The 25,740-nt window shown below is 47.1% G+C and overlaps 1 protein-coding gene across 6 annotated transcripts in view; it reads right to left on the bottom strand.

Annotated features, from left to right (window-relative positions):
* Positions 1 to 4,398: 4,398 nt before the first annotated feature.
* IL6R (interleukin 6 receptor) overlaps positions 4,399 to 25,740 on the bottom strand; it is a 51,740-nt gene continuing 30,398 nt past the window's right edge. For 4 of the 6 annotated variants that reach the window (XM_046681829.1, XM_046681833.1, XM_046681831.1 and 1 more), the window contains 5 exons: positions 24,309 to 24,485; positions 19,852 to 19,898; positions 18,336 to 18,405; positions 13,319 to 13,412; positions 4,399 to 8,207 (listed from right to left, as the gene is read on the bottom strand). In XM_046681829.1, coding sequence (XP_046537785.1) covers positions 7,961 to 8,207; positions 13,319 to 13,412; positions 18,336 to 18,405; positions 19,852 to 19,898; positions 24,309 to 24,485 — 635 coding nt within the window. In that variant the 3' untranslated portion in view covers positions 4,399 to 7,960. Of the gene's footprint in view, positions 8,208 to 8,247; positions 9,149 to 13,318; positions 13,413 to 18,335; positions 18,406 to 19,851; positions 19,899 to 24,308; positions 24,486 to 25,740 lie in introns of those variants that run through there. The other 2 variants (XM_046681835.1, XM_046681830.1) reach the window with 2 other exon arrangements.

Genomic DNA, 25,740 nt, shown 5'->3' on the forward strand with positions numbered 1-25,740 from the left:
TCCGGAGAGACAATTGAAGCTCTGATAATCAAAGCACGATTATATAGTGAGGAGAGTCACTCTGAGACACGTGGAGGATCGTTTCCAAAACCCACAAATAGCACCAGAATTACTTCCCTCACATTGTGAATCATGTAGGATGAGTCGCTGTATCATCTTAATTCAAACAAAATGCTTCCTACATGACGTTTTTTAATGATTCAGATTGCCTTCTGATTTATGTGCATAAATAAACAGGATCACTAGTTTGGATTGAGGGAAAGACATATCGCATGTTGTGCTTATGAAAGCCAATTTGTTTATCAAGGTATCAACCAGTGTGTTGTTGACAAGTGAGAATCATGGTTTACATTAAAGGAGAGTCAAGAAAGATGTGTTTATATTCATTTTGTATTATTTTAAATGGTACGTTTGCAAGTGGAACATTCCCCCTAAAATCCTTGCACTTTTTGAAATGGAGAATGTCGAGGCTTTTTAAAGATTAATGAACCATTCTGTACCCATCACCCAGCTTCAACAATTACTGTCTTATAGCCAATTTTGTTTATCTATGATCCTCACGTATTTCTTGTACTTTTTTTTTGAGGAAGATTCGCCCTGAGTTAACATCTGTGCCAATCTTCCTCTATTTTGTATGTGGGATGCCACCACAGCATGGCCGCTGATGAGTGGTGTAGGTCTGTGCCAGGGATCCGAACCATTGAAACTGGGCTGCTGAAGCGGAGTGCACGGACTTAACCACTACACCGCAGTGCTGGCCCCTTCTTGCACTTTTTAATGACCAATATTTCATAGGCAGTACAATGTGGTTGAACTATTCTCAAATAGAGAGATTATCATTGTTTAATGAAAAGTTTTCTTTAATTATAAAACATACAAGCTTATGAAAAATTTTTAAATACTATGCATAAAAAAGAAGAAGGGAAAAAAAAGGAAGGAATAGGGGCCAGCCCAGTGGCACGGTGGTTAAGTTTGCACATTCCACTTCAGCAGCCCGGGGTTCACCAGTTCAGATCCCAGGTGCGGACATAGCACCGCTTGGCAATAGCCATGCTGTGGTAGGCGTCCCACATATAAAGTAGAGGAAGATGGGCAGGAATGTTAGCTCAGGGCCAGTCTTCCTCAGCAAAAAAAAAAAAAGGAGGATTGGCAGCAGAGGTTAGCTCAGAGCTAATCTTCCTCAAAAAAAAAAAAAGGAACGAATCTGGTCTTCAGTGACTTCCTAATGCTCTTAGAATATCGAAAAATTGCTTGACATAGTCCGTGTCCGAGGCACGCCTCCCCCATCCCTCCCCCTCCCCACCCTGCCCTTCACCTACAGCCCTTGGCAAGCCTCTCCGTGTGCAGCCACTCTCCACCTGGAAACTTCTTCCTCCATCCTCACTCTCCATTTCCTTATTTCTACCCCTTCCTTCCACGACTCCCAAGACCACCTTAGTCATTTGCTCCCAGAGACAGCATTTGCTTGTTAATTGTGTAGCTCGCTGGGTGGACTGCCAGCGTCTTGCAGGAGGGATGGGTTCCTCTGGTACCCCCGCAGCCAGCACAGCGGTTCAGTTTTTCCTTTTTTTTTTTTTGCTAATTTTTTTTTTAAGATTTTATTTTTCTTTTTCCTCCCCAAAGCCCACCAGTACATAGTTGTGTATTTTTAGTTGTGGGTCCTTCTAGTTGTGGCATGTGGGATGCCGCCTCAGCATGGCCTGTTGAGTGGTGCCGTGCCTGCACCCAGGATCCAAACCGGCGAAACCCTGGGCCACTGAAGCGGAGTGCGTGAACTTATCCACTTGGCCACGAGGCCAGCCCCAGTAAAGACTCCTTGAATGCATCTCACCGCCCAGAGAGAACCACCACTTACAGTGCGGTGACCATTCATCCTTTCAGAGGAGTGGACGGAATGAAATAAAGCACGTTTCCACTCCATAAATAAAGCACGATTTGAGGATTCCGAGGAGGTTTGTTGAAGTGTATACCAAGAAAGCAACAGGAGAAAACCAAATCATTCACGCAGAGTTCAGAGGTATGGGCCCACACAGATAGAGGGGAACTGGTTTGATCTGGTTTCTGATCAAGGATCACTGAGGGTGAGGAACTGGTTGCTGCCCCTCCCCTCGTGTGACTCATCTTCTTTGTGGCTGCCTATTATATGAGCGGGTACTGGGGTCTGGCTGCCTCAGAGCCTCCTGTGGTAGCCCCGGGGACATGCCTTTGTTTATGGGCTCAGGCTCCCCTGGGCTCAGCTTCCAGCCCCTGCTCACACTGACAGGTATGCCCAGCCAAATGAGGAATCCAGGTCCATCTCCCTTCAGGAGTGACTGGGCAAGGGCCCCACCCAGCACAGAGTGGGGGCACCTGGCCTGGGAAAGGACTTGGAAAGAGAGGCCCATCCAGGCAGTCACCAGTGGCTGAGGGGCCACATGGAGAGGGCAAAGAGGCGCCAGCCTTGGAATCAGGCAGACCCAGGTTTGGGGTCTAGTTCAGCCTCTCAACTAGCTCGGGCATCTTGGACCACTATCTTCACCAATACAAGCCTCAGTTGCTTCATCTGTAAATAGGTGAAAGCACTTACCTTGCAGAATCATTAAGATGAGAAAGAACGTTCCGTTTGTAAAGCACATAGTGGAGGGTCCATAAACGGTAGCCATTATTATTAGCTAATTTTAATAAACTCTCTCTACCTAAAAGGGACAGTGGACTTCTGGGTAAGCAGTAGGGCTGATCGTGTAGCTCTTTGCTGCCCACAGATTTTGTTTCCCAATTAATCCCCACAGTAACGTGTTGCTGTAGAACCTTTCCTCCAGCCCTGGTCTCCAGCACAGAGTGTTCCATGATTTTACTGAAAAAATTTAATTCATGTTTTGGATTGTCACCTAAAACCATTGGCATGAAATAGGACAGGGGCCGGCCCGGTGGCACAGAGGTTAAGTGCACACGTTCTGCTTCTCGGCGGCCCGGGGTTCTCCAGTTCGGGTCCTGGGTGCGTCCCACATATAAAGTAGAGGAAGGTGGGCATGGATGTTAGCTCAGGGCCAGTCTTCCTCAGCAAAAAAAAGGAGGATTGGCAGTGGATGTTAACTCAGGGCTAATCTTCCTCAAAAAAGACAAACACACACACACATACAAAAGAAATAGGACATGGCTGAGGTGTTTTGTTTTTTTAAATGACATACATCTACAGGAGACAAGGACCTTCATAAAGACATTAGAAGTTGGTCAGAATTTGAAGGACGGTGCAGGGCTTGCTGTCATTGCTCATGATTGCCTGAGAATCACCCCGAGCCCCCAGCCCAGGCCTTGCACACAGCAGTGCTGCATGGGAGCAGTTTAAGGCCTTTCAACAACACACTTCTGCTACTGCAGGATGGCAGATTCCTGCCTCTGACCTGCACTTCTCACACATACAGAGAAAGGTTTGGTCTCCTTGTGCCTCAATAATAAGGAAAATGCTCTCCTAAGTGGCTGTTCCAATAACTGAGTGTTCCTTGCCGTCTTCTACAAGAATCACCATCTGCTCTCCCAAATTCTTTTGGAAAGAGCGTCATAACCATGTCATCCTAACAGTGATGCTGCGAAGAGGGAGGCACCGCCTTCCATCTCCTGCTCCTTGTGCCCACTCCTGCACCTCCTCTGTGCAGCCCACACAGCCTAGCCACCCTGGGGAACATCTGCTTCCTGTGTTGCTTTCTGCAAGACAGAGACCAACCTCAAAAGAGGTCGCGGTGTCCTCAAGGAGCTGGTGGCTCCTACAGGTGTGGCCCTGCGGCTTGCCTGACTCTCAGGCAGGGGGCCACACGGCGGGGCCCCACACTTCAACTTTCGGTCTGAGTTACACAATTTCCAGGCTTCCCTGCAGTTTCATCCTCCCCAGCCCTGAACTGTTTACACGGCAACTCTTATCCACAAAGCATCCACACGACGGCTTTCCTCTGTTTGGAAGATGTGGGATGGCTTTGTCCCAAGTTTCTCCTACCTAAGACCCATTTCAATAGGGGACGGAGTCAGCCTATCTGACGATCAGGGATGCAGAGTTGCTTTGTGAGACCATGAACACCCCCTGTCCAATAAACAGTCTTTGGGTGAATGACCCTTTTCCTTCCCCACACGTCCATCACCTGGTAATGATGGTAAACGTGACAGAAGCACCCCACCCCTTCCAGAAACCCCAGGACTCATTTTGGGAAATATTTTCATAATTACAGTCTTTGGAGAAACGGCTGCTTATTTCTTGAACTTATCTGATCTTTTCCAGAGGTAATTCAATGGCGCATTAAGGGGAAGCCCACCCCGAAATGGTCCTACCTAATTTTAAACCCCGTCTTTCCTCACTCCTGTCCACTCAGCAATCACGCATGTCTTTTCTTAAATGACCCAGGTACCCAAAACATCATTATCTCTCAAGCGTATTTTTAGAAAGTATTTATTTCAAACATTTACAATTTTCACTTTAAATGCAAAGTAGCTGGTAAAAAGAGAAAAACATTGAAAAATATACCATACTGACCCTTTCGCCCCATATACAGACATCAGCCTTTGGGATTTGCTTTCAGGTAATTAGGTAAAAAAATAAAAACAAAAAACTATTATTTCTCTACAAAAAAAAAAAAACAACAATGTAAAGTTGAGGTATTCTATTTAACAGATGTGTGCTCTCCATCCAAATATGGTTTCTCCATTAATTAACAGCCCTGTGACATGCTGTTCCAATCCTTTCCTTCTAAAGTAGATCTTTGTTTAGCATATGTTATAAAACTGACAATCTTCCTTAATAATCATTAAGGTTGCCATAGAAACTGGCTGGTGCCAGGCCACACCGAGGACATGATGCTGGAAGGAGCTTTAGGGGACGTTCAGGAGCGTCTGGCACAGAACCCTAGCCAGCTGGCCCGAACTCCCCACAATGGCCCCACTGCCGGCTGCCGCCCGGGAAAGCCAGGTTCAGTGCTCACGCTCCAAAGGGCCACCGGTTGGCCTTGCTTCTCCAAATTAAGATAAATTTCTCACCAACTTCACTTGAAGCTGCGTGTCCGACTCCTCCCCAACTGGGTCAGTCTTAACTGCCTTCCATGAGGCTTAGCACCAAAGCAGCTGGGCGAGGCATTCCTGAACATTCTGCAGGAAACCCACAAACCATGACCACTCCCAGTCAGCACAGGTGGGCTCCCACAGCAGATTCCACACCTTGAAATGGTGTTTCCTTCCCTCCGGGACAGCACGGAAACCGGGGAGACCCAGTGTGAGCCCAGCGTCTGGTGAACAAATCCAGGGGCGAGGCTCCATGAGAGCCAAGAGCTCTCGGAGATACATTCAATGCCACCCCCTGGACATTTTTTTAAAAAATATTTCATTAATGCTACAAGAATTAATGACCACTTGACTCTAGACCTTGAACCAGCATATTTTCAACTTTTCCCACCCAGCAGGATAAACTGCCATGTTCAACAGAAGTTATCACTGTCCCAACATCTCACATCCGGCTGCGTGGCAGATTGCTACATGGATGTATCAGGTGAGGATAAAAGGCAGCACGTGTGCTGCAGAAACACAGGTAAGAATGACCCGTGGCTTGAAACACACGTTCACTGACCATAGATTCGAGGACACAGAAAGCTTAGGGTGTTTCCCTGTGTACAGTGAGCAAGGCCTACGACCCAGAGAAGACAAATACTTTTCCTTCATTTATACTAGCTTATAAAAACATAAAGGGAAAAAAACCCTCTTCACTACAAAAAAAAAAAAGCAGTTCCGTTACAATAATAATGAAAGCAATAACAATTGGAGATCAAAGCTGCCTAGCTCTCGGCAATAATGAGCTATCTGATTTCACATCTCCCGCTAGCACGGCTCTGCCTGGCTTTGGTAATATTACATGTGGGTAAAAACTTGCAAAGAGTTAAAGAACCGTGGCACAGAATCACCCTTTCTCATGCAGATTCTCATTTTTTATATTTCCCTTTAACAGCATTTTTGCTGTTCTCAAAGAAATTTTACAGAAATAAAGAAAAACCACCTGCCTGACTTTTGTCAACTTAAGATGAGTTGCCGAAAGCAGCAGCCGCAGGGTCTGAAACTTACAGACAAAGCCAGCAACGAAAATCACTACTTGCCCAAGATAGTAACAGTTTGAACCTGGCAAAAAGTAAATAAAACAGGATCATTTTCATCTTTTTTGCCACCTGTCTGCTGCTGGTGGTGGTTTTTCTAAAAGGGTACCTACAGAAGTTTTGTGGTCTGGCAAACTTTTAGTCCGTGGATACACGACTGATTTTCATCACAGCTTCATTCTGGGACACCCCAGGATACTTGAGGTCCTTGTTTGGGTAACCACTAACATCAGTGAATTTTCAAAGCCTGGATAGAAAAGTGAGCTGAAATGGTTAGTCAGAGAGTCAGGCCTAGACATTTAGCGGGTGCTTCAATACCAGCTAAATTGAATCAAATTCCAGGAACTAACCAAAAGAGGAAGGCACCAAGGTAAGGGGTTGTTTCTGTTTAATGAATCCCCCTCTGATAACGGAAGGCTCACGGCTCTCAGCGGTGGGGATTTTCAGCTGGCGATCGTGGGAGGCTGGCTTCCCCATATTACACATTACGCCAGGGAGCTGGACACTGTCTCCTTCACAGCTGCCTGGGGGAGTAGTAACAAGCTGCTTTTCCCCTAAATTAGAGAAGAGATAGACTACTTTTTCGCTTGTTAAGACAAAAACAAAATTTAGAATGAAACCAGAGCCTCTTCTCTAATAGGGGAAAATCTTTTTTTCTCCTCCTTTTTCTCTTGACTCAGTTTTCTGTTGAACAAAGTTATTGTGCTTTTCCCCCAAGTTATTTATATACTGACACTCAGCTAACACTGGCTCTTCCACCCTCTCGAGATAAAATAGTCAGCAGTTTTTAAATACCAGATTAAAATACATTCTGGCCGGGTTCTTTTGTCTTTTCACATAAATATTATCTTCCCTAGTTACTCAGGCTCAGTTGAAACAAAATAAACAAAGCTGGAGGAACACAATTTTGATCTCACCCCTGGCAGAGGCCCCTCCCAAAGCCAGTCCTCCTTTCGGGGTGCAGGGGAGGGGGAGGATGGAGAACTCCGGTTTGCAGAGGCCACGTCCCCCTCAGCTCCGTTACCATGAACGTGGGACCCTGTCCCCACTCTCCTCTCTCCTCCCTGCTTCTCTCCTCCTGAAGTCCTGGGATCCCAAGAGGGAAACTGAGCCCATGCAGTCGCTGCTGGATTCAGCAAGCGCCTAGGATTATCATTCACAGTTAGTAAAACGCTAATGAGGAACTAATCATAAATCCATTTCAAACCATCAGGCCCTGAGATACCACCCACCTCCCTCTCCGCTGTTTTCAGGTGGGGGGAAGAACGGCAGGTGAGGGCTTCCCCCAGGCCTCCGTGGTTTAAGAAAAGCCGCCCTCAGGCCCAGAAGACAGAATTGTGAAGGCACGTGGGTTTCAAGAGTTTGAGACTGTGCAGTGGGCCAGGGGACGGGCGACTGGGGGAGGGGGGTGTCTTTGGCTGGAAATCCATCCCACCTGCCTGAGGGTGCAGCTTGCGGAGATCTGTCGGGGTGTGCAGGTGGCCAGTGGCTTCTCCACACCAAGCCAGGGGAGTCCAAGGTGTCTGCGGCCGCCCGGCTCTACCTGAGCGTTCAGTAGAGTCTGACACCACTCCGTTCACAGGGCCTGAGTTCACCCTAACCGCTGTAAGCAGGCCATTTGGGGAAGGGTGTTTCCAACACTCAGCCACCTCTTCCTTCTGAACAGATGCAGCAAACCTATTTTTACCCAGCGTAGAACCTTCTGTGAGGCCCTTCTGTAACTGTGAAGCCAGAGGCCCCACGCACCTGAGATGAGCTGGAATGGCAGTGAGAAGCGTCTTTTGCTAAAGCCAGCTTTTGTTTCGTCATCCACACAGTTCAGCAGGTCTGACACCGCAACCTGCCAGGTGCCACCCAGCCAGCTATCTGGGGAAGAAGTAGTCTCTGTTGGTGATGTCATAGGGGCTCTGTGGGCCCCTGGCATCTGGTCGGCTGTGCCTCGGGGTGTTGTCAGACTCGGGGCTGCTGGGGGACACTGGCGGGGAGATGAGGGGAACAAGCACTGGGGTGGGCTTGGGCCTCTCAGGGACCAGCTGTCCCAAGGAATACGGCGGATGCATGCCCGTCTTGCCTTCTTTCAGAGCCTGCAGCTTCCACGTCCTCTTGAACCTTCACACACAAAGACAAGCCACACAGATGTTTAGTTCACCCTGTGATGAACATGAGTGAAAAACACCAACAGCTGGTAGCCCTGGTAGGCTGGCACTCTCGGGTTTCAGCTCAAAAGATGGATAACTATTTATTCCATCAGCCGTTTTTGTCACCAGGGATTATACAATACTCTGAAGAGTTGGGGGCTTCAAAAACAGCCCAAGAGAATAGGTGTGTATTGCAGGTCCAATCTACAAATGGGGAAACTGAGGCACACGTGGCCTTGAATGTCCCTTTATAGCACCGAGAACTTAATTTGTCCTATTCCAGAGGATGCCCATAGGTATACATCATCAGTCCCAAATCCATTTACTTAAAAAAGAGAGGATTCTTTCAGAGGGGAAGGAAAATGGGTCTCAGTCAAATTAAGGCTGGCAAGAGACAGATTGTTTGCAGCTGCCATTTAACAGCAGGAAAAGGGCTGCACTGCTCCCTCAACAGCCCTCCTGCTCCTCTGGCTTCCAACATTCCCATCCTCCCCTCTTCTCCCTGCCCCTCTGGGTCCACTCCCACCATGCTGGCGAGTTCTCACAGAGCCAGCCGTGGGCACCACTCGGGCACAAGTGACTCATCTGACAGGAAGGTCGATGTTAAACAGGAAGGAGATAGGCATCTCTCTGATCACAGCTTCGTTCACACTGCTCCGCACTGGGCCCGAAGCCAGGGCTCAGTAACTGAGAAGTCACTTGACAGCCCAAAGAAAGATGAGACGGTGATAGCAATCTTCAGAGGTACAGTCAGGTCTCCCTGATGAAGGGGCCATTCAGCTTCTCCAGGGCAGCTCACCTCCTTCCCCCGCTTCCCGCTTTGGTGCCCACTAACTTACTGCTTAAGAACCCCAAAGTGGGAGCAAGGTGGTCTTGCTCAATGTCACCAAATGTCAGCTACTCCAGGAAGGGCTGGGAGGGAGGAGGGGAAACCAATGTCAAAAACAAGGTTTAGGGATTTTCCTTGGATTTCTTTTTATATCGACAGGCTATTCCTGTGCTTATTATGATAAATAATTGATAGTTGGCTCCAAATCTGCCATTGGCTCTTAGCCTGCTATCCAAATGGAATAAACAAGCTGCAAAATGTCACTTCGAGCTTCATTATTCAGGCACCACACAGGCAGGGAGCCCAGCAGGGGTGCTGACTGGAGCTTTGCTGGGTCCCTGGGTGGAATTCTCCTCCCTCGTGAGAGGACAGAGTCATTACACTCTGGATTGCAAAATATCCAGACTCTGTCCCAGGAATTCCACTTCTGGGACTATACCCTAAGGAAATAAAATAGCTATGGAAAAAGCCTTACGCATGAAGATGTTCAACACAGCGTTGTTTATAAAAGCAAAACAACAACGCCAATGCCCAATAACAGGAGGTTGGTTAAATGAATTTGGGTATATCTGAGTAATGGAGAAGTTAGCAGCTAGGAAAGTGAGGTTTACAAAGAATTTGTAACGTGAAAAAATTGCTTATTTTATAATTAATGCTAAATTTAAAAGGCAGAACTCAGAGTTGTAGATACAGAAAAATCATGGTTACATAAAAACAAACAAGAAGAAACTATGCAGAGGAAAAAGACTCAGGAAATTCATCTAAATATAAAGTGTTCTTGATCTGAGTGTTGATTACATGGGTGTGTTCACTTTGTGAAAATTCATGGAACCATACACTTATGACGTGTGCATTTTTCTGTATGTCTGTTATGCTTTGATCACATTCACATTTTAAAAATTAACAGTGGCTGTCTTTGGATAATGTACGATTTTTTTCCTTCTTTCTATTTGTCAGTACTTAGCAAATTGCCAGTAATTAGCAAATAATTATATATCACGTAATTTTTTCTTTAAGTCTTTGTTGATGTTACCTAATATGAAAAGCAGTCTCTGCCCTCAGTTTTTTTCAAAGCAACTGGATACGTAACTGAGAAAGATAAGCTTTCCTGCTTTTGAAATATTTTGAGGAGTGAATGAGACCTTTTCTGAAAATCACTAAGCTCCAAGGGGCCGCTGAAACCAGCAGCCTGGGGGGTGTCCACAGCCGGCACTGTCCTGACCTGGGCAGGGGTCTGAGCAGGGCCTGGGGCTGGAGAGGGTGCCAGGCAGGTCGAAGGAACCCACAGCTGAGCTGTCAGACTTCATCTGTACCTCAGCCTCCACCTTTCCTCTATTTTACACATTTGGGCTTCAGAATGTTTTGTTTAAAGAAAAGGCTCCGCAGCTAAAAGAAATTTTTTAAAAACAATCATAATAATCCTTACTCTTTTAAAAAAAATAAGGTGTAAAGACTAAGACCTAGCAAGAGGAAGTGACCCCACCCCCAAGGCCACAAGGGTACTCACAGCCCCCAACCACTTCCGTGGCCCAAGACACTAGGAAAGCCCCCTGTGGAGGTGGGAGAGTCTGTGATTTTAAAATATTGGAATGAGACTCTACGTTTAATACAAAACCATTTAAATCACAGGCATATACATAGGGAGTCCTCACCTAATAGTCATTCTAAATAAACGTGCAGAAAACGAATTTTCTGCTGTGAGAATCCTATTTTCCCAGTGCCTGATAGCATAAAATAGAGAATCGAGGGGCCATAGGAAGCGGGGTGCGGAGAACTGGCCCTGTAAGTTATAACATCCATTTAAGAAGATGGTATACCTTTTTCCAATGGCATATTTAAATTTTTAAAAATTATCACTGACGTAGCTGGAAAAATATTTAGGAAAATACTACGCTTTGCTAGAGACAAAATAAATGTATTAAAAAGAAAAATATGGTATCATGGACTGGCAGGATGGACTTCAACCGGCCTCTCACATTCTGCTTGATGTAATGTGGCCATTCCAACGGTCACTGTGGTTCAGCCATATTGGCACTCCCAGACTCCCATGGTGTCTCTAAGCTTGTACCCCTCTCTTGATATGAGGGACTTTGGGAGTAGAAGGGTTTTTATCACTTGAAATAACTGGCCTCTTTCAAGTAAATTTGCCTTCTATAGGAGAAAATGGAAACTCACCAGGCTAGGAAATAAATTACTGACACATTCTCAGCACAGGGCATTTGCCCTCTTTGTGCCTCTGGAGACTCTGGTCGTGGAGCAACCAGCCAGTGTCCAAGCCCCACCAGCAGGACTGCGATGAGCACTGTGGTCAGTTCTCAACCTAACACTTCTCTGTTAGTGGTTAACAGCACACCAAGATGGCGCTGCTCGTTAACGGTGCCACTGGTCAACAGTGCATTGATAGCACAGACTGGGGCCAGCTCTTAGCTGACAGCAGGCTAGCACAGTGGGCAGGGACTTTCAGGACAAGAGTTCTAGTTTTGGCTCTGCTATTAACAAGCTGTGTGTCCTTGGGCAAGTCATCTTACCTCTCAGGGCTGTTTCTTTATTTGTAAAATTAGAGAATTTGACTAAATGACCCCTAAGGCCCTATTCAAAGAGCATGAGCTTTGGGTTTCAATCTTGGCCTTACCCTTACTAGCTGTACTCATGCCACCTCATTCGGCTTTAGTTTCCGCATCTGTGAAGTGGAAATCATGATATTTACTCTATAGGATCTCCGGTAAATTATGAGAAAGGCCTGTTGAAGCCCTACTGATGTACAAATAGAAATAGAACACAGAAGTCTGTGCCTGAGGTGAGGCAAGGAATCCTTCAGAAGGCAGTAGGAAGACCTCTGACTGTAGGCATGGCCCCCACTGGCCCAAAGGTAGAGAAGGTATGGAAGGCTCCTACAAGGAGCTACCTCTATTCATTAGGAACCTTATCTCTTGCACACCCTTTGGAAATTTTACTCACTATTTCATTGGAAAATCGAAGTAAAAACAACCCTGAACACAGTTTGAGTTGTCATCTTGCTAATCTTCCAACCCAGACCACCTTGGTGGTCAAGCTAGTTCAGGGTCACTGTGAAGATCCAATGAGCTAATGTGTGGAAAGCTCCCTGCCAAGGTCTTACCCTTCCTTCCTAAACACCCTCAAAGCCCACCTCTCACAATCACCAACTAGAGTCCCTTGAAAGTTACACACGAGCTAAGAGAAAGGAAGGTCAGGGGGAAGTTTCTCCTCCACTTGTATTATCATAATTAACCACTGCCCAAAGCCAGGGCCCAGTCTGACTACTTTTAGGCCTTCAGCATATGTGAAATTGCGAGCTTCTGCTGTAAAATCCTGAACATCGTAAGTTTTCTTTATTGTCCATTCACTGGGACGACTGTTAGCTGATTATTCTGCATCCTTGGGAGTGAAAGATAACACTAACGATCGGATGGAGAGAAAGACTGAGATGAAACGAGCATTGTGCTGCAGCGGCCAGGACACCAGCTCAGCCTGAGTGCTTCCCAACCATGGCAGGGGAGAGCACTAGGACCCAGCACTTAAAGGTGACTCTCTAGGTCTGCTTGTTTTGAGATACGGAATATTCCTAAGGAGGTCTGGCCAGGTACCTCAGATTGACCTGTGTACACACTTCTGTTGTGGTGCTTCTCCGTGGTACTGTCGTCATTTTAGTATGGCTCTTGGAGGAGAGGAAAGGTCATGTTCCATTGTAATCCCAGAGCCTAAGGTGTTTCTTCAGTACCTAACACACAGTCTCTCCCTCAGTTTTCACAACCAGGTCTTCCTGGTTCTTCTCCTCCCTCCCAGGCCACCCCTTCTTACCCCTTTCTCAGTTCCTCCTCCTCTACACAACTTTTCTCTCCCATGGCTCCAACTACCATCTACACACTGGCAACAAGACGAATTGTCTGCCAAACACGTCCACTTGGGGTTTTCTCAGGCTCCTCACACTCCATGGTTCCAAAGGAGAATCACTGCTCTTCCCTCAGGTCTTCTTCCTCTAGTGTTTCCAGTTTTAGTGAATGACACCACCATCTGCCCAATTGCTGAAGCCAGAAGCTTGAGGTCAGACTGACTCTTCCCTCTCCTTCATTCTCCTCATCTAATCTGTCATCAAATCTTGTCAATGTTACCTCTAAAACATATCTTGAATCCACTCATGGCTCTCCAACCCATTGCCACCATCCTAGCACAGGCAAAGCCAGCTAGATAAGAAAATGAGAACATCACAGGGCCACCCCCAGGAGCCATCTCACCTCAGGACAATGCCAATGCAGAGGAGCGTTCCAAAGGCCAGGCTTCCTCCAGCCACCAGGAATGTGGGCAGTGATGTCAAAGAAGAATCTTGCACTAGAAATAAAAAGAAGATGAACAAAAAGAAGAGGAAGAGGAGCAGAGGGAAGAAAAGAAGAAAAAAACCCCACTCAGCTGGTGCTGTCAAAAGCCTCAAGACTTTTGGAGAAGTCTGGAGAAGGAAACACGCCTGGAGAAGGAAACAGCTCTGCTAACCATCAGACCACTTGAGAGGCTTGCCAGTTTTCTGGCCAAAGCCAACACTGGAAGAGTCACCCCCAGCATAATTCTGAAAGACCCCAGGATTCCACCACTTGGCAAGAGGTACACCTCAAGCTCAGAGCTTCTGAGTTCCTGCGGCCAGCCACAGACTCCCACTCACTTTCAGAGTGACTTTTCTAGTGGCGTTCAGCCTGCCCCTACAAGGCATAGAGGGGGTGCGAGAAACAGAAGCTTTGGGGACCTCACTGATGGCAGCTCCATTGAGGACGACATCAGGGAGGCTCAGGTGCTTTAAATCAAGTATTTGGGTGCAGTTTTCTCCATTGAGGTGTCATCTCTTGCCAGTCTCCCCACTTGGTACTCAAGCCCCAGCCATACAAGCTTCACTAGTTCTTCCACACGCCATGTTCTTTCTCCTCCAAAGGCACTCCATATATTCTCTCTTCTCTCCTGGAATGCTCTGCCCACCTTCATGGCCCCCTTGGCTATCCAGTCCCACCTTGGCCTTTGGGTCTCAGATGAGGTGATGTCACTTCCTTTGAGAAGTGGCCCCACTCCAAGCTGGGTAAGTGCCCCACCTGCTGACTTCTCCAGCTCCACCTCTATACTGAGCTCCCTGAATACAGGGACCACATGTGTCTCTTTCGCTGTTACTCTCCCAACTGCTCACCCAGTGCCTAGCACAAAGCAGGCTCACCAAAATATTTCTTTGAATGAATGAAAGAACAAACTAGCTTCACAAGCAACCATGTCCTTCCACGGAAAGCTCCTGCCCACGGCTGCCAGAGGGAGACCTGGACTGGACAGAGAGTACGTCTAAGCCAGACCATCAATCTCTCCTGCTGAGAAGGCAGATACAGTCATGCGCCACTTAACAACAGGGCTGCGTTTTGAGAAACGAGCCATTAGATGATTTTGTCATCTTGTGAATATCATAAAGTGTATTGAAAGGGAACAAAATTTGGCACCCCAAAATGAGTCTCTTTGACATGAGGATTATTTTATGCTGATTATTTTTAAGAAACAAAAGACTCACAAAGTTTTCTGGTTACCTCCCCCTAAGTGCCTAAAAGAATTCAGATTAAGAAAACCCATCTCAGGAATCGAGCTATCACCTTAGCATATTGTGAACCAGGTGGTAGACAGGGAGGAACCTCGAAAAGCCTGTTTTTTGGGCTTCCCTCTGTGTTCTACTGTTTCTGTGCAGCCAGACAAACACTTATTTTCCAAACATTTGCTCCTTTTCACCTACCTGAATTGCCTTCCTTCCCTTTGAAGTCTCTGACTCTCCCCACCCCCAACATCTTCCTTTGTCTTTAGCTGAGGATGGAATTCAAGGGGAGGGCTTCGGCCATTTGGGGGAGTTACTGGGTTTTCCTGGGTTTCTCCCATGTATACATGTTATTAAACTTTTGTTTGTTTTTCTCCTGCTAACCTGTCTCATGTCAATTTAATTATTAGATCAGAAGAAACCAGAAGGGTAGAGGAAAATTTCTTTCTTCCCTACAGTGCTTACACAAACCTAGACGGTATAGCCTACTACACTCCTAGGCTATACGGTACTAATCTTATGGGACCACCGTCATATATGGTCTGCTGTTGACTGAAACGTCACTATGCAGGGCATGACTACATTTGCAGTCCCATGGACTCGGGATTCAGGTCCTCTGCCCCTGCTGGTGAAGATGCCGCCTGCCAGTCATCACTTCAGGTGCCCAGTGGATGCAGGCTTTGCCATGAGTCCAGATTGGGAGGGAGCATTGACTGCAAGAACAGGTTTCTCTGAGTATGTCCCACATCTCTTGGCAGACAGCCATTTAAAGGAAGCAGTATGCTTGGCTTACCCATTTACTAGTATTCCATCACCTTATGTATTTGTTCCTTCTTTTGTTCAACAAATATTTATTCACTGTCTATCACATGCCAGTCTTTGTTCTAAGTCTCATGGTTACAGAGAAAAGGATGACAGAAAAGCCTTCCTGGATCTTACATTCTAATAAAGGGATACAGACAAACAAGTATGTAATATGACATCAGTAATGACAAGGGCATGATGAAAAGCAAAGCACAGGATAGGGAGAGAGTGACAGCGGGGAGGCTCCATCACATGGGGTAGTGGGGAAAGGCCTCCCCGAGAAGGGGGTATTTGAGCAGAGGCTTGGATGTATAAAGGAGCTGGCCACCTGGAGGCTGGGGGAAGAGCATCCAGGCACAGCAAGCAGCAAGTACAAAGGCCCTGAGGTAGAGCATGAGTGGAAGAGCAAGGAGGGAAGGGTGGGTGAGAGAGAGAATGGAGGCGGCGAGATCTAGAGATAGGGAGCCCGATTCCATAGAGACTGGGACCTCCATCAGGACTCTGGCTTTTATTCTGGGGAAGATGGTGTGAGACAGGGACAGCTTAGATTTGTGTTTCAAGAGTCGTTCTGGCTGCTAGAAGAGGAAGAGTCTGTTCGAGGTTAAGACTAAAAGCCAGTGGGCCAGCAGGCAGCTCCTAAAGTCCTGCAGGAGGAGAGACAGCAGTGGCTGGATCAGGTGTTGGCAGGGGAGGTGGTGAAAAGTGGTCAGCTTCTGGACATGTCTCAAGGTACAACCGACAGGACCTGCTGGGGAACTGGACATGGGGTGAGGGGTAGAAGAGGAAGCATGCCTGTTCTCCCGGGCCTGAGAAACCCATAGAGTATGGTGCCAGTTACTGAGATGAGGAGGATGGAGAAGAAAAGATTTGGGGGGGAGATGTGGGAAGGCATCAAGCATTCTGTCAACCATGTTAAGTTTCAGATTTCTAGTAAGTATCCAGGTAGACTTGTCAGCCAGGCAGTGGATACGTGAGTCTGGGTCTTAGTGGAAAGATCAGGGAAGGAGACAGAAGTTTGGGAGTCATCAGGCCCCAGGAGTCTTTAAAGACATGGAGCTGGATGAGATCATCAGTGAGAGTGGATGAGGCATACCGGAGGGTCCCTCCTCCACAGCAGCTCTTGAACTGCTGCCCGGACCATCCACCCATATTATTCAAGGCCCATGAGCTTTCTGTGACTCCCCCAACTCAACATGCTCTCTCAAGTCTCTAAATTCCACTTTGCTTCTGTCAACTTAAAAAGCAAATTTGCCTGTTATTTTGTCCTCAAAACAAGTTTATTTGGGAAAAGCCAAAAGCATTGCAATTCTGGATGTGCATGCTATGGCAAACCACAGGCAAAACCAGAAAACAAAAGACGGGAGCTGCCTTGGGGCCGGCCCCGTGGCCGAGTGGTTAAGTTCACACGCTCTGCTTTGGCGGCCCAGGGTTTCGTTGGTTCAGACCCTGGGTGCGGACATGGCACTGCTCATCGAGCCACACTGAGGCAGCATCCCACATGCCACAACTACAAGGACCCACAACAAAGAATATACAACTATGTACTGGGGGGCTTCGGGGAGAAAAAGGAAAAATAAAATCTTTAAGAGGGGAGCTGCTTTTATAAAGGAAAAAGGGGGAGTAGGGAGGGGCTGTTCTAAAGGCCACTGGGGGAAAGTAGCAGTTCTGGGTGGCAACAGCTTCTCATTGGCTGGGCTGTTGCCAGGTGGGGAGAGAAATCTTCCTTCAGTAGTAAAGTAGTTTTACTTCCTGTCCAAGATGCAAGCCACTCTGTAATTGATGTCTGACAGGGCATAAGAGCTCCTCCTACAGGTCTTCCTGACTCCCATTTGGTTAAGACTTCTTTTATTAATTTCCACAGTTTCTCCATGCCTCCTTTTTGGCTTATCTCACACTCTGCTCTTTGTTACGATTGCTACTTTACTCTCTGCCAGAGCCTGTCCACTGGACTGTAGACTCCTGGAGAGCAGGGATGGGTTCAGTTCTCTGAGTCTACAGCTGTGCAGGCAGAGCGTAGCCCCAGGCATTTAGTAGGTCCTCCCCAGGGGCCCTGCACTAGGAAAGGCTTTGCAACCAGGATGGCACAGCATGGGTAGCCAGCAGCAGGTGCAGGCAGCAGTCTGCCCAGGTAAGGGTAACAAGGCCAAGGACTTCCTCAGAAAGCCCAAAAGCCATCAGATGGAGCTGCTCCTCTACTGAACCTATGGAGTCTGGACTCCATGAGTCCCATACACATGGGAAAACAAACATAGGACCTCTGATCTTTCTTTTTTTAAAAAAAGATTTTATTTTTCCTTTTTCTCCCCAAAGTCCCCTGGTACATAGTTGTATATGTTTAGTTGTGAGTCCTTCTAGTTGTGGCATGTGGGACGCCACCTCAGCTTGGCCTGATGAGTGGTGCCATGTCCGTGCCCAGGATTCGAACCGGCGAAACCCCGGGCTGCCGAAGCAGAGCATGCGAACTTAACCACTCGGCCATGGGGCTGGCCCCTCTAATCTTTCTTGCTGCAAATGTTGATAACTTTTCCCGGTCTTGCAGGTATAGAGAAACAGAAGCAAAATCAAGGGCCCCCAAAACAAAGATTTCCTTCTACACTTCCTCCCACACTGGTGTTCCATTTCAGACTCCAGTAATTTTGTTTGTAGCACACTCATTTGTATTCTGGGCCAATTCTGAAATATTTTGCTGATTTGTCACATTTGTTTTATGGTCCCCTCACTATATCTTAGCTAACAATATAAACTTGAATGTATTAAGTAACAAAAGAACATTTCTGCCATTGACCTTTTCCATTAAGCAGACTGGCCCTCTGCCAACATTTCCAAATGAAAAAGGACTTTCTACAGAGACAGGACTTTTGTGCCCCATAGACCATAGGAATATAAAAATATCCAGTCCTTACCTGGGAGGCTTGTTGCATTTGCAGAATCTTTAAACAGAGTATTTTCATTGTCTTCATTAGTAGTAGATGCCTAAAAGAGACATTCCTCACTGTAAGCCCATTTCAGCAGATTCCACCATCATTCAGGACCCAGCTCAGGTGCCACCTCTCCTTAACCCGCTCCCTGATCCACCCAAGGCATTCCTTTCTCTGTCTCATGGACCTCTCCATTTCTGACCTATCACTCTCAACTTTTGCACTATTATTGGCCTTATTTGTATCTACACCTTCCCTGCTCAAGGTGGGGATTTCTTCCCAACTGCGTCTCCACCAAGAGCTGAAGGGCACAGCACCTTGCCCAGAGGAGATATCAACAGATATGCTGAAGCAGCAGCTGTCCCATGGGTCTGGTGCCAGGACAGAGGTACCACCACTTACTGGGAAAAGCACAGACTAGAATCCTGGATCCACCACTTAGTACCTATGTAACCTTGAGCATATTTCTTAATCCATGTGGCTGTCAGCTGTACTCCTTTGCAGGCACGACCATCCTTGGCACCTTGAATCTAGGTTAACGTAAGGATCAAATGAGATAGCAAATGCAAGGCTCAGAGCCTAGTGGGGCTGGGCAAGTTCTCAGTCAGTGTCAGTTCCCCTACACCCTGTATTGGATGCTCTCTGGCCCCAGAAGAATGGGCTTCAACCTGGAGCTGCTTCTGCCAATGCCTGGACAGTCCAGCATCGAATATGGGTAAGGGGCGGGACCCAGGCTCCTCCCCTGTGCTGCCCAGCTCCAGAAGGGGCCAAGCCTCCTAGCTTAGCGTTTAGGGAATTAAGGACCACAGGAGGAGATGTAGTTGCATGGGAAATTGGATTACTCAAGGATTTGTTAGGCAGCTTCAGAGGTAATCCTCTTTCCAGAAAATTATGACACCAGGCGTCCATGGGGGAAAGGGCTCGGATGAGTTGAATCCGCGTCATGAGCTAAGCCGTCAGTGGTGCCCAAAAAGCTCAGAGATGAAACAGCAGCCACTAGACGCAGAGCAGTTCTGAGAGCCAGGCCAGCGCCGCTCCACAATTTACTTGGCCCCAAAGGCCCTGGGCAAGAGCACTGCTATTACCCTGTTTTGCAGAGGCTTGAAAAGGACAGGTGAGGGGGCCAGCCCAGTGGCACAGCGGTTAAGTGCACATGTTCCGCTTCTCGGTGGCCCCGGGTTCGCCAGTTCGGATCCTGAGTGCGGAAATGGCACCACTTGGCAAAAGCCATGCTGTAGTAGGCGTCCCACATATAAAGTAGAGGAAGATGGTCACGGATGTTAGCTCAGCGCCAGTCTTCCTCAGCAAAAAGAGGAGGATTGGCAGTAGTTAGCTCAGGGCTAATCTTCCTCAAAAAAGAAAAGGACAGGTAACTTGCCCACAGCCACATTTTTAGTAAGTGGCAGAGCTGGGATTTGAACCAAATCCTGTCTGGTGCCAGCCCACCATCCTAACCCTTAGGCACTGCTGCCCTGACTCTTTCACAAGAACATGAGCTCACCTGTGTGGACGGGGACACCTCAGTCTCAACTCCAGGGCTCCTGGGTTCTGTGGATAGAAGGAAGGGTCATTATTAATGATTCATGGACCCTGAAATCCTGCCTGATGGGCTGCAGAAGGAGAATAGAGTTCTTCACAATGTTATTTAAAAGAGCATAATGTTGGCAATAACCAAATATACAACCATAAGGGACTAGCTATATAAATTGTGACATAGCCATATACTGCAATAGCCTTTAAAAATATTTTAGAAAAATGTCAAGGACGTAATATATAAAAAATGCAAGGCTAGGAAAAGTCCATATAGTTTGATCCAAAGTTTCTAAAGGAACATATTTATATCATTATTTGTTGTACATTAAATTACATACAATAATACGTATTTACACACAGGAAGAAAAAATTGGAAGGATACACATGCCCAGAGAGAAGCACTGTTAACATTTTGATTATGATGATGGTAGCTAATAGGGCTGTATGATATACAGGAAAGTTGTTAAGAGAATAAATCATTGGGTTCTCATCACAAGGAGAAAATTGTTTTCCTTTTTTCTTCTTTCTTTTCTTTTTATTGTATCTAGAGAAGATACAATTGAGAAGATGGATGTTAGCTGAACCTACTGTGGTAATCATTTCACAATATATGTAAAACAAATCACCCTTCTGTATGCCTTAAACTTATACAGTAATGTATGTCAACTATCTCTCAATAAAACTGGGGAAAAAATTTAATTTAATTTTTTAAAAACATTCATTTCCTTCTATGCACCTTTCTGCAATAAAAAGAATTTAAAATAAACAAGTTCTCATCTGCCTGGGTGGGTTGGTACACTTTGCCCGAGAAGGGATGTGGACCAGACGACCCGACAAGGCCCCTCCTCCTCCATGGGAACATGTTTCTGCAGAACACCCCCAGGCAGCAGGGGCCACGCATCAAAGTGAGAGCACTGACACGAGACTGGCTCAGCCGCAAACGTGGGCCCAAGGGACCAGGAGCTGAACCGTGACAGGCAGTGGTGGAATGCTCTGGATTTTAAAATATTTTCTTTTCAGTTCATCATTTTTCCATCAAGAAGTTAAAAATACCACAGAAATGGTTTACACAAAGATGTCAAGTCTCCCTGAGCTGGGAGTAGCATAAGGACCAACAAGGGGGTGGAGCAGAGGGTGATCCTGCTTCTGCTCGGGAGAGAATTCTCGGTGGGAGTGTGCCATCCCCAGGAGGGGAGAAAAACAGACACTAGCATCACTGGAGGGGACATAAGAGCATGTTCAGTCTCACCCATTGTACAAAGAGGAAACAGAGGCCCAGAGAGGGAAAGCAACTTGTCCAAGGTCACACAGAGAGTTAGCCCAAACTCAACGTAGAATAAACCGGAGGGACCCAGCCTCTTATTCCTCTCTGTTCCTCCCAGCTCAGCTTAGCAGAGAGCAGTTAGATGCATAGCAGGGGGCGACTGAAGGATGAAGAAATGATACGGGGGTGCTAGAATGAAAGCTAAAACCAGGGGATGGGGGTCAGCACAAGATAGAAAACATGGCTGACCATGGACGGTCATTTGGTCCAGCGGTTCCCAAGCCTGGCCATGTTCAGCATCATCTGTGGCCTTTTAGGCCCCATCCTAGACCTGCGGCCTCAAGACCTTGGGGATGGGAGTCAGACACCAGGGGTTTTAAAAGCACCCCACACCAAGAGATGTTTCAGGAAGAAAAGGAGACCCACACAGCTTCCACCCTCAGCTCTGACCCCCAACATGGCCTGTGGTCCAGAGAAGAACGTTTAACCTTTAGAGGCTCAGATTTCCGGGAGTAAAGTGGTTGGAATTTTATCTCAAATAACCCAGGAATGTTACCAGGATGAATAACATTTTTCTAATGCAGAATAAAATTGTCTTACATAACAAGATCTTTTTAAAAGCTTCCAAGATGATCATGGGGACCCCTGATTCAGACCATTTTGTTCCCTGAGATGGAAGGTGGAGCAACTTTTACATTGTTATTAATACTAATCATTTCCATTTTACAGATGAAGAAACGGGCTCAGGGCAAAGTAACTTAGATTGACCATATTAATAGCATACTAACAAAATATTACTAATATTTCCTGCAGCAACCTTTGTTGAGGCTTACCATACGCCAGTCCAGGTGGCTCGTTTGCCTGTATTGTCATCTCACGTAACCCTCGCAGCATCATGCAAGGCAGGGGCTATTCTATCAATTTTACAAAGAACTTGGGGCTCAGAAAGTCTATGGAACAGTGCCAACATTAGGGAGCACTTTTTCTTCTGTTTAGACAAAGGTATTTTCTATTTCTCCTCAAGTACTTTCTATTTCCTAACGCCCCACTTCAGCCAGTATATTGGACAAAAGAGGGGAAGGCACTATCATTCACTGGCCCCCGTGTGCCCCCTGTGTGCCAGGAGGTGACAGTGGCAGTGACAATGGTGGTGGTAACAAGAGCCACAATGACAAGAATATCTAACATTTATTGAGCACTCACTATGTGCCAGGTGCCACTCTACCCACTGACATGAATTAACTCCTTTAGTCCTCACAACAATACTCTGAGATGGGCATCGTCGTTATTCCCACTGTACAGATGGGGAAACTGAGGCATGGGGAGGTTAAATAACTTGCCCAAAGTTTTGTAAGAAATAAGTGGTAAAGCTTTCTGGCTCCAAGAATGATTTTTTTTTCTTTATTTAAAAAATTATCTCTAGATTGAACATTTCTCAAACTCAGGGACTGTATCTTACTCATCGTTTGAAACTCAGACCTTAACACAGGCCGGCATCTTGCTGAAAAACCGTGTAGTTAGTAAAATTTCAATTATAGAAAATCACTGGGAAAAAAAGACTGTTAGGAACATTAACAGTGGTTGCTGCTGTGTGCTTTCCCTGGATTAATATTTCCAAGATTGGAAGATGTATTTTATATTCATAACAAAATGAATGAATGATGAATGACCATAATCCAATAAGTGAGATGAATAGAAGACAATACATGAGTTATTGTTGTTGGTTCTTTTTTTTTTCACATGAGTTTTTAAAACAAGAAACTTCTGTTAAGTTGAGAATTGATTTGGGCTTGCTCACTTGGGTTTTGGAATAGAGAAATCCAATACAAAAGATGGCAGAGGCCTTCATCCCAGATATGTAACCTTGGTCAAGGTCAAGACAACCTCTTTTAGATGTTGTTTCTTCATTTCTAAGCAACAGGAATGGCTCCCTCCGGCACAGATCACCTGAGATCATGCTGAAAGGACCTAGCACTGGCCCGGCACACAGTATTTAAAAACTAACCTGACTCTCAAAATTAAGAACAGAGAACATAAAACATTTTTTTCTAACAAAAATTTTGTTTTTAATATTTATCAGTTTGGATTTTTTCTGTGTGTGTGAGGAAGATTGGCCCTGAGCTAGCATCTGTGCCACTCTTCCTCTATTTTGTATGTGGGATGCTGCCACAGCATGGCTTGATAAGTGGTATGTAGGTCCGTACCCAGGATCTGAACCTGTGAACCCTGGGCCACTGAAGCGGAGCACTCAAACTTAACCACTATGCCACTTGGCCGGCCCCCAAAATATTTTTAAATTGTATATTATGACCAGTTAAGATATGGGTGGGGCTCAGGGGTTGGACTACAGAGAGGGAAAATAGGAGTGGGCTGAGAATAAAGAGGGAAAAAAAAGAGAAAAAGAGGCCAGAGGGTGGCAGAGATGAGGGAACAAGGAGAGAGGGATGAACCACAAAGCCAGAGACTCACAGGAAGGGGTGGGGGAACCCACAGGCCGGGCAGCGCCAGGCAGCACTTTCCACTCTGAGCTCGCTCCCTCCCGCCCTCCACTTCACAGCCTGTAAACCACCAACCAGACGGTTAATCACTGCTCCTCCATTTGAGCAAAAAAAACCCAAAACACCAAAAATTCTCACCGAGGAGCTGACAGTCTCCTTAGGAGAAATAAATCACCTCCAGCTGGGTCCCAAACACCACCCATGATGTCTGCAGAGAAGTCTATCAGTCTGAGGCCAAAGGAAAATACGGACGAGGCAGCGTGGATCTCCGCATGGTATAAGGTTGCCAGAGTGTCCTTCATTCTGACCTTATGCTCTTGTTTTATCCTCTTTCATGAAACAATGGTGATGGTAAATGGCAATAGCTACTTTTTATTTAATTGTTTATTTTTTGGTGAGGAAGATTGTTGCTGAGCTAATATCTGTGCCAATCTTCCTCTGTTTTGTATGTGGGACGCCGCCAGCGTGGCTTGATGAGCAGTGTGTAGGTCCACGCCCGGGATCCGAACCTGTGGACCCTGGGCCGTCGAATCAGAGTGCACAAACTTAACCACTACACCACCAGGCCAGCATCTTAATTGTTTAATTTTACATCCTTACTTAGCAAAATTAAAAGTTGGCAACCTTATTTGATCCCAAAATTCTTTTTGAAACGTTACAGACCTGTGAAGTCCCATGGTATAGACACCTCTGAGCTAGGCACAGAGGTCAGGCAGGGAGGATGTGGGAGGAGGTGATGTGAAGATGAGCGTGGAAGGAAGAGCGGAGATGACCACATGAAGACACGGCATGAGGACGGGAGGACACACATGCAAAAGTGCCAAGCCAGGTTCAGTCCACCTGGAGGGAAAGAGACACGTGAGGAAGGGCCAGGCACGAAGGAGAGGTGGGCGGGCGGCTGGAGAAGGCCTCTTCAGCAAGCTCAGGGGTGTGAACTCCACCCGAAAAGGGATGGGGAGCCACGGCTGTAGGTCGGGGCGTGACAGATGCAGGCTTGTGATTTAGCAAGATGCCTGAGGCAGTGCTGTGGGGGACTCATGGGTGCTCACACACCAGAGACAGGAGACGGGTTAGGAGGGGTTGTTGTAAGAATTCTGTCAAGACGTGACAAGGACCTGAACCAAGGGAGGGCGGTGTCCAGCCTGACGTCCCGGGGATGTCCTGGCTCGGATGGCTGGTGGGTGGTGCTGCCCTTCGCTGGAGAGGAACGCAGGGAGGTTGGCGAGGGCGAGTGATGTATTTGGTTTGGGTTGTGCTGAGCGTGAGGCACAGGAGGGGGGACCTGGGCTGATGTCTGGGCTGAGCAGACATGAATCTAGGGCTCAAGAGACAGGTTTGGCCTGGAGACACAGGTGACTAAGAGAAATGCTGGCTTTTACCGTACACTTACCATGTGCCAGGCCCTACACTAACCGCTCTCCATCTCCTTTGATCCTCACAACAACTCTGTGAGGCAGGCTTTTTGGGTTTTTGGGGCAGGCATTATTACTTCCACTTGACGAATAAGCAAACAGGCTCAGGTGGGGACTTCCCCAAGGTCACACCAGTAAGGGGCAGGGCCAGCCACCAGACCTGAGTTCGTCTGACTCCCAGGCCAGCGCCCTGAGCAGCTACAATGCAGAGTGGACGTGGTAAGGTCACCCAGGGGAATGAGCACTTTGGGAGCGCTGTGCAACACAGCACAACAGAGGCAGGGGATGGCACATCCAGGAGAACCGGGCAAGGCCGCTTCAGAAAGGTGTGCCCAGTGCTCTTTCAGCTACAGGATTTCCCCCTTGGAGGTGGAGAGGAACAAAAGAACTCCCCCAGAATGGGACGGCCAGAGGGTTTGAGATGACAATATGCAGCAGCAGGGACCTAGGCAGGGGACATCCACCTGCCCAGAGAGTCCGCAGCCCTGGCCTCAGGGCACCCCAAAGGCCTTGCAATGCAAACCTCTAGCACCTCCTCCAATCAGTCATTCCCAAGAACCCATCCACTCTGCTCTCGACCTGTGACACGGGCTTCTAATGATTTTCTGGGTGTAGGTGAGCAGCGTACGAGAAGGAGTCAAAGAGATTTGTGAGGAGCAAGAAATAACCCTCTCATGCCTAAA

This window comes from Equus quagga, chromosome 13 (genome assembly GCF_021613505.1).
Source record: "Equus quagga isolate Etosha38 chromosome 13, UCLA_HA_Equagga_1.0, whole genome shotgun sequence".
NCBI classification, from domain to species: Eukaryota; Metazoa; Chordata; class Mammalia; order Perissodactyla; family Equidae; genus Equus; species Equus quagga.